Source organism: Lepidothrix coronata, unplaced genomic scaffold (genome assembly GCF_001604755.1).
Source record: "Lepidothrix coronata isolate B3197 unplaced genomic scaffold, Lepidothrix_coronata-1.0 Scaffold59, whole genome shotgun sequence".
In the NCBI taxonomy this organism is placed as follows: domain Eukaryota; kingdom Metazoa; phylum Chordata; class Aves; order Passeriformes; family Pipridae; genus Lepidothrix; species Lepidothrix coronata.
This window is the reverse complement of record NW_016690239.1, coordinates 1,721,714-1,731,099: the sequence shown is the minus strand read 5'-3', so window position 1 is coordinate 1,731,099 and position 9,386 is coordinate 1,721,714. Positions and strand designations below refer to the sequence as shown.

Here is a 9,386-nt window from a genome sequence, read left to right as displayed (position 1 = left end):
GAGGCACAGAGAAATCTGCAAGGAGATGGTGAATAGGGAGGGGAGGCTCCCTCAAGGGCTTTCTTCTGAAGTCCGTCAGACCTTTACTGTGTACGGCACAGCAGGTCTGGGCAAAACAATACCTCTCGCAGGTGTCGAACCTGCCACCTGCTGAACGCTTGAAGTCCGAGTCTTGTAGTTGGAGGGGCACTAAGGCTGTCTCCCTCATCCGCCTGGCTTCCTGCCGTGTCTGAATTTATAAGCTTCTATCCCCTCTCAGCTCTGTTCCCCAGACTTGAAGATTGCAAACTGTTTAGTTTTTCCATATTTGAAAGCATTTCATATTTGAAAGCATTTTTTCTAAGTTGCATTGAATCTGTTCTGAGATAATGGCCGCAGAAAGGGCATACATACCCTGCTCAAGCTGAAGGTTATGTGGATGTGCTCTGAACCTCCAGTTGTGTGGTTTTGACATTTCCAGGCAGCTTACAATGATTTTATTCTTTTGAAAGTTCTTTTTAACTGAGGAATTGATTTTCATTTGTGTTGTTTCTCTCCTTGAAATAAGCACATGTGGTATTTGTCATTCGAATGAATGTCTTGAGTCCACATACCTTAGAGTTTCTGTGACAGAGGAGCTGTTCTGTAGTCATGTTTCATACCAGGTCTGATGAACTAGTTACGGTCAAGTTTTAACTTCTCCTGTTACGCATTCTGTAACTTCCCGAAATGTTCATCCATCACCTGTGGTTAAAAGCATAGATCTGGCATCATGCTTCTGTGTGAGTCTGCCTGTCTATGCTGGGGGAATTGAAATCCCCTGGGTACTATTTTTACCCACTGACGGATGCCAGACCCCCCTTCCCAAAACCCTTCTGGGTAACTCCCACCAGATTATATACTGGGCAGACCATTCTGTGGTGTGGAATATCCCTTTGGTCAGCTCGGGTCACCTGTCCCGGCTATGCTCCCTCCCAGTTTCTTTTGCATACTTCCTCACTGGCAGAGCATGAGACAAGAAAAAAGTCCTTGACTTAGGATAAACACAACTTAGCAAAAAGTCAAAATATCCGTGTGTTATCAACACCATTCTCATTCTAAATCCAAAACACAACACTGTAAGAGCATCTGAGAAGAAATTAACTCTACCCTAGCTGAAACCAGGACAATGGGACAGGATTTGGAGGTGGTAACACTTCATATTTCAAACAGTGATACAGTAGCCTTGGAAGGTATGACTTGGAAGGATGTGGCAGCAAGGAAACCAGTAACCTCGCTGTAAGTTGATTACAAGTGCTAAATATGTTAATGAACATATTCTTCAGTGTAATTAAGAGTAGTGTTGAGTGCAGTAAAATTGCATTACTAAAACAGAAGAATCAGAAACCTCGGCTTAGGTTGTGAGTACATCTTACGTTACATTTATAAACTTAGAGAATATGATAAGAACCACTATGAAAATATTTTGCTTATTTCCATTCCTTACCAGCAGATTTTATAAAGGAAGATGTCCTTTTTCCCTAAAATCTCTTTCCAGTGTGAAGTTGAAGAGTATCTCACCAAAGTGTTCAGAAATAACGAGGTATGTGACATGGATACTACTAATCATCAACAAATAATCAAATTTTTTGTGTAACTTTAAGACCTTACAATAAAGTAATTGTCCTCACATTAGAAAGAGTTTTTATTAAAACGTATTTATATTTAAAATATAAAATTAATGTTTATGCCCATTGGCTCAAAAGAACATAAATACTTAAATTTATTTTAACACAAATCAGAGAATTCAGTTGATTCCACTGAAGAGAGATTATAGATAATTAACCACTTATTAACCACATAATATTGACAAGACATACTCCTTTACCCCAGTATAGAACCAAAAATATGATAGACAATCCTTTAATTCCTAATGCCAAAGGATAAAATAATTACATTTTTGTATATCAATATGAAAGTTACTAATTCATAGTTTTGAATCTACCCTTCCTTAGGACTGCTTTTGGTACAGTATGTCTATCACAGAGTAGTTACTTTTGATACTTACTGCAGACTATTTGAAATGATTTTGCTAATACAACTGTTCTTCCAATGAGTGCTTTTCAAGAAATTTATGAGGCTTCCAGTGGAATTAGACTTCCAGATACCTACATTTCTCACTATTGCACACCATACACCATATTCCTCCATTTCTATGGAATGTTTATTCAGTGGTGTCCTTTTGCACTGAGCAAGAGGCTGCTGTGTGAATCTCTTTAATATAAAATCTCTTCCTTTCAGCTTATCACTGCTTTAGGTGGACAGGAGGCAGAGAATAAATATCAATCTCTGTTAAGTCGTCTGTCTCATCCACCAAGTTTTACAACTGTAAGAGTTAATACCCACTTGGCCTCAGTGAACCATGTGAAAAAAATGCTGTTTGAAGAGATCCAGAAGGTTTGTGCAATTTCTTTGTTACAACAGAAAGAATAATTCATCTTTTGCCTGATTATGAGAGCTTTTAATTACTGGAAACTACACCTTACCTTAATGCATGTCCGGTGGTATTAGCATTATGCAATCATATCAATTTCCTGTCAGCATTAAATGTTAAATGAAAATTCACTGTCTAGCAGTATTCCTCATCTAACCCATCCAAGAAAGGCAATAATAGAGGGAAAAGGCAACCAACTTTTTTCACGTGGCAGATCCAAACCTTAGGATTGAGGTACTACTGTAGTAAATGCTGTCAAGGTGTCATAGGTCTATAGAGAAGATGGAAGATAAAAACTGTAGTTCAGTATGCTGTCTTCAGCATGTTTAGAACATTTTTTATTTAAGATTAAAGGAGAATGCCTGTATATCTCATTGCAGAAACTGTTTAGGAAAGTGAGAAAATCTGTATGTTTTAGAAACTGGAGACAAAGTGATGCTCTGCAGCTGCTGTATTTTATTTTTTTTTAACCTGTTTTTAAATTTTGTATAATGTTGTGGATTTTTACTTACCTTACTTAAACATTTATTTATATGATAATATATAAGCCATTATGTTTAAGAAGTTTATTATTTTGAAACTGTGTCCTAGATCTTCACTCTGTCTGAAAGGATCCAGTTCTTCTTTAAGTAAATTATTAATGCTAGTGGGTGTACAGGGAGCTTTTGCATGACAGGAGCCAAGATGTTTCTGTGATGCAGAGGCAGTTGACAGTTTTCTGCTGGCTGGAATGGTAATGAGCTATGCTAATTTTAGCTTGATTGTAGAAATCTGCAAGTGGGTATTGCAGTATGGTATTTTGCTTCAAGGGAAAAGGCTTTGCTGAAAACTGACTTAAGACTGGCTTTTCACAAACTTTTTGTATTTTGAAGTGTGATTAGAAAAGGAAGCCACATAACACAGTTTTAAACAAAATTATGGTCATGGATTTTCTTTTTTACTTATTTATCAGAAGCAAACTGATTTATGGTTTGAGGTGCTCAGGAGAGAAGACATCATGTTTTTAAAATCCAGGAACCTTTATAAAATGGCAAGCTGTCATTTTTTTTTTTTCAACTATCTTCACAACTCAGCTCTCAGTATCCAAAGTTAAGCTGACAAGAAAAATGAAAAGTAGTGCCAACCTGGCATGTTAAGTGAGACAGACAATACACGAGTGGAGTTAAACAGTGGTTTTAAACTAATAACATCAAAAAGATAACACAGGTTAGACCCAAGCTTCTCTGGTGGTGTTGCTGTGTTCTGATGACAACTCGACTCAACCTTCTTCGAGAAAAAAGAAAAAGCCAGTGGTAGGGATATGAGTGTCAAAACACTTTCCCACTCCATGAAATCAGTTCTCAGACAATCCCTTTGTGGCCTTGTTATTTCTCAGTTTATTAAATGTTTAGACTTTTACACCAGTATTTTTAATATTGAGTGTCCCCTTACACACTATTTCCCACTCATTTTTATCTGTTTTCAATACCTTTGTTTTTTGTGCTCTACAGGTATAAATTATGAATGGAAAAATAGTTTTCAGTCTAATTAAGTATTTAAATATTAAGTTTATTAGCAGTGCCTAATAATTATGTCTTTTGTTAACGAAACAGCAGTTCAAAGGACTATGTATTCCAGTTCTTGAGCACCCAGAACTCCAGGACATCCTGTTAATTCCTGTCATTGGACCCAGGTTTGAAATTTTCAGTCTTTCACCTTAAAATGTTGTAACACATTTTACTTACAGATTTCTTGTTAAACAGTTGTGATAACTAACTCACTATAACTGAAGCACAACTTCATTTATATTATGACCTTGTGGACCATCATATACTAACCAGGTCAGAGTTTTAGTTATTAAAAGATATAGGAAAACATAGGAGGAGTTTTGTGCTTATTTATGAGACTAATGTTTTATAGGAAAAATGTAACATAAGTGCATCCTCCTTGGAAAGCCAGGTAGGTGGCATACAGAAGAGCTGAACTTTTGCAGCGGAATATAGAACTAGAGATAAATATGGGCAGGATTTTTTTACACTGGAAGAAATCAAGTGGAATCAGGAAGTACTGAGAAGTTTTTAAACGCAAAAAAATTACTTTACAATCGCCTGACCTAGAAAGGGATAGAGGATTATTTCTCCATCGCAGTACAATTTTTTTGTATTCCTGTGTTAGCTTCTGGCAGAATGTGCCAGAATCTGCATTGTTTTGAGGACTTTTCTTCTTGGCTCTTTCCTTTGACTTCTCTGGGACTAAAATAAATCTTTTACATGTAATACATGATATTTAAGCACTTTTTCTATTATATTCTGACAAAATCAGTATTTATGAACTAGAGTTTACTTGGGGAGTATTTGCCTTTTTTTCAGTATACTTTTTTTTTAACTGAACTACATTTTGTGTTTCTAGGCGAGACTTAAAAAACCATCCATCTGAAGTAATTGTTGGAGCCCAGTGTGGATATGCAGTACTTCGAGGAGCACACGTTTATGTCCCTGGAATCGTATCTGCCTCAAGATGTAAGAGTTCTCTGAATACACCCAGTTAAGTTGTAAAGCCAACAGAAAAAGTGTCAGCCTTTGATGACAATTTCCAATAAACAGTGATATGAAATTTTTTTCTATTCACAGCTGAAATTAATCTTAGTTGTAATTTATGCTAATTACATTTTTAAGGTTTTTCTGGATTTTTTTTCCTTCCTGAGATTTTCACTATTTTTCATTGTACTTGTAATGAATTAAATGTAATTATTTCTCACCTGACCTGTTTTAAATTCCTTTTTCCATATGTAATTTCTACCTTAAGTATTAGTTCTCAAGGATTTCTTGGTCACATTTCAAAACCTTTTTAAAGAGCATTTTCAACGTAAAACATGGCTTTATAAGAATTTTTTTGAACTAAATACTTTAACTTTTAATATGGATGTTCAGTTGAATAAATTTACAGAAGTTAGCTGCTTTCCAGTCTTGTAAAGAAAACCCCAAAAACACAGGATGCCACATCTGGATGGTGCCTGGATGTATCTTGATTATTCAGTAGATACTGTTTCCAGATATGTTATTTCTTCATTCAGTCACAAAGCCACTTACCTTCATCATCTTGTCAGATTTTAAGTTACAGATCTATAAAAACCCTAATTTCCTTTTTTTTAATCCATTGAAAATTCATTTGATACTATTTGTGTACGAGAGATCTAGTAAAAATCTTTTTTCATTGATGAGAAAAATCTTCAATTTTAATGTCAGATTCTTAAGAAATGGAAATTATGTTTCAATGCCTGTGAGACAAGATTAAAAAAATCTACATATACCTGCTTTGTGTTAAGCAGCCTATTTATTTTTTATTTAAAGGTCAAATTATCTTTATGTAAAACCAGTATAATTTTGGGTGATTCACCTTATTATTCTATTGTGATGAGATCTACTAATCATCATGGTTCTTATTATTAAACAAAGTGAGTCAGGAAAGCATTTACCTAGTCACTTCAATTCTCTTTCAGGAAAAAAAACACTTTAAGAAGTTTTGAGCATGTGCTTAAGTCCAATTCATTGAACAGAAATGTTTTTCAATCTAGGACTCAATAATGAAATAAGTATATTGCCTGAGCAGTTGTTGAAGCTGCTTATTTAGACAACGTAATAAATATTCAAATCCTGCTTTGAGTCAGCTAGTGATTTATCATAATTGCTGCATGTAATTATGCATGCAACATCAATTCAAAGAAAAGAAAAGATATTATAAAACTTCAGGAACACTTCAGGGGAATTGCAGATAAGAAAATAAAATTAAAGGGCATGCTACCCACTTGATGCCAAATATAATAAGGCTGTATTAAGCACAGATGGTCTAACTGGGGAAAAAAAATAGTACAGCAAGAACACATTTAATCACCAAACTTCCAAGCCAAATGAGGGTAAACTAATGATCGGGGGACTTTGAGTTTAATTTAACTAATCAAACCCTAAGCTTTATGTTTATGGAATGCCAGAATAAGCTACAAAAAGCTTAAGAACTATATACAGTACTAATGCATTTTGAAAGGACAATTGTCAGCAGAGAGTGAAATAAAATCATTTCTCTTTGATTACTGCAAAACATAATTGGCAGATACGCTGTAGGTTTTTGTTCAGTGAAGTTTGATCAGACAGTGAGCTATCACATAATATTTTGTGTCACATTGTGTAAAAAGAAGCTATGTAAAAATAAAATATTTCAGTGGCTACCCAACAAATATTACCATTTAAAATTTTCAGGGTATTTGTGCATAATCAGAAGGCCACTTGAAAATGGAAAAAAAGGATTCCCAAGTGCAATTCAAAGAATTCCTGGGAAGCTGAACTGTCATTAATCTTACTTGTTATACCATCTGGTTCCTCCAGCTTGTCACTCATGTCAGAAATGTAATTCTGGAAAATTGTTTATTGGTTTCAGAAGAGACCTTTACTTTTAACATTTTTCATCCAGTCAGCGCACAGAGCTTGCTCACTCTTCTGCAAAATCATCTAAACCATCCCCCTTTTCCATCTATTTTTGTTCTAACTCAACAAGTTTTTTAAAGTCTGAATGATTACACTTCTAGTGTTTGGTGCATATTTACATACTTCACTGATCTGGTAGGTTTTAATTGGAGATAAAAAACTCTGTAAGAGGATTATTGAGAACAGCAGTTGCCTTAGAGGGAAGAAAACCAGACTAGAACGAGAATATATAATCACTTGTATTAAAGCAATAGTTAGAGAAAAAGCAGCTGTAGCTATGTTCTACCTAGCTATTGAGAGGTCATTAGACAAATTTAGCATTACTGTCTTTGTTTAGTAAGTGTGAACCGGTCTTGTTTGATATACTCTTGTGCTTGGAGCACATGGAGAGGACTGCATCCTGAAGAGTGTGCTGAAAATTTATGGGTGACCCTGCTGTGATCAAATAAATAAAGTGCAGATTTTGTAACCTCTTAGAAAACAAGGCCTACTATCTGACTTGCAGCTTGGTGTTTCTCAGTAGCTCCAGTCATTTGGTAGCCATCATTTACCACCTAACACTTTAAAGCTTTATATCGGTTAATCTTCGTCTTTGATTACATGAAGAAAGTTTAAAGCTTGATATGATACAGGAGTTGAAGTAAGTAGTCTACTGAAAATCCTAAATTATGTGGTCACTACTGTCTTGTTAAGTGTCATGTTGATCTCAGAGTTTCTGTTCTTCTATCTGCAGTTGTGAAAGCTGGAGATCTGGTCTCAGTGTATTCAGATATTGAAGGGAAGTGTAAAAGAGGAGCCAAAGAATTCAAAGGAGTCAAAGTTTTCCTTGGAAATGGGATTTCAGAACTGAGTCGCAGTGAAATCTTCAGTTCAAGTGGCCCATTGAAGTAAGTCCATTGTAACTTCAATCTACACCTACAAATTTGCAAAGGGAAGGAAGAAGCTGGGATTTGAAATGTTCTGGACCCTATGTGAAAGCATAAGATGGCCTTGACTGAGACCTATGTTGTATGTTGGGATTTCCAGTATTTTTGGGGAAGCGTTTAGTTTCGTAGTGGTATCCAGATACCAGTTTACATGAGTGGTAGGAGGAAATAAGTGGGAGCTTTTTCATAATTTGTGTACAGCATGTGACTTCAGCAATACAGAACAAACACAACTGACAAATGTTCTCACTGTGGCAAAATTGCATTTTGGTGAATTATTCTGTGCCATTTCCCTGTTTGGATGGAACAGAAGTCAGCCTTGCCAATTTCTCCATCTTTTAAAAATATCTGTGAGGGCCTTTGTTTTGGTGGGACAGGGGACAGAACATAAGGTCAGATATCTTAAAAAAATTAATAGCATCTGCCAAGATAGTTATCTATTTCAAGATTACGTGCTTTTGTATTTTGTTGCTGAAGGATATGGTTTATTCCTCTCCTGTCATTTAAAACACATATAAAAAGTGAATCTGGTGTCTACAAGTTTGCTTTCTCATATCCTTCCTTCTCCATGTTGAACTATCCAGTACATATGCAAAATAATACTCATTCTTGTTCTCTTCAGTAATCTTTTGTTTTCAGGCTCAGACTTGCTTTTTCTTGGTTTTCTTTTTCTTGTTGTCAATTTCCTGATACATTTGTTTTAACAATTAAATCTGTGTCAGGATTTCATCCATATTTAAAACCTCAGGTTGCTTCTAAGTTCAGACCTTTGCTTTGCAGGCAAATCGATGTACCTGTAAGGCTTTTCATATAAGATTTCTGTAGTTATTTGACTGAAACCTCAGATAGTTTACAAAATGGAGGAAAATCTAAGTAGGAAATCATATGCCAGTGCCCTGGTGCATACATGGCTAGCCAAAAGCAGTTATGGGTTGAAGCTACCATATTTAGAACTGTTTTTATGCGTTTCTTTACAGTATCAAGGCTTGGATGATCTTGGTTTGTCCTGTGTAGAAAAACATAAATTTGCTTTATGCAATTTTACAGCTGATTCCAACTTACAATGTAGTGCATTTTTTGTCATGGTTTACTCAACTTAATGATGTCATTTTTAAGAATATCAGATTACAGAAGTATGAAAGTATTTTTATGTCATTTATAAATTCTTTCATTTTTGTAAGATTGTTGTTTCAAGCTGCTATTTGTAAGCATAACAATTTTAATTGAATATTGTTAAAATTTATAAAACTGAGTAGTTGAAATTTTTTTTCATGTTTTTCAGGGGGCTGGGCGTAAGAATGATAGAGCCAGTCTACCTTAGTCCTTCATTTGACAATGTGCTCCCTAGTCATTTGTTTTTACAGGTATGTTTGTACAAAAATAAAAGTCTGTACTATTTACAGAATAATGAATATTGTCTTAGCACACACTAATTATATATTTGTTGTGTATTTTAACATCTAATTCAGTCTTTGGATTTAAGGAAAACAAAGCATTTGGAATGAAGTCAATATCTATATGTAGGTGGTTTAATCATACTGTGTCTGAGAT

The 9,386-nt window shown here is 35.1% G+C and overlaps 1 protein-coding gene across 1 annotated transcript in view; it reads left to right on the top strand.

The window, feature by feature from the left end:
- Positions 1 to 1,471: 1,471 nt before the first annotated feature.
- The window catches only part of NSUN6 (NOP2/Sun RNA methyltransferase family member 6), a 21,015-nt gene continuing 13,100 nt past the window's right edge, over positions 1,472 to 9,386 (top strand). Inside the window, exons 1-6 of the mRNA XM_017817061.1 lie at positions 1,472 to 1,561; positions 2,260 to 2,415; positions 4,045 to 4,124; positions 4,841 to 4,950; positions 7,643 to 7,796; positions 9,118 to 9,199. Of these exons, the coding sequence (XP_017672550.1) occupies positions 1,487 to 1,561; positions 2,260 to 2,415; positions 4,045 to 4,124; positions 4,841 to 4,950; positions 7,643 to 7,796; positions 9,118 to 9,199 (657 nt within the window). The 5' untranslated portion in view covers positions 1,472 to 1,486. The remainder of the gene's footprint in view (positions 1,562 to 2,259; positions 2,416 to 4,044; positions 4,125 to 4,840; positions 4,951 to 7,642; positions 7,797 to 9,117; positions 9,200 to 9,386) is intronic.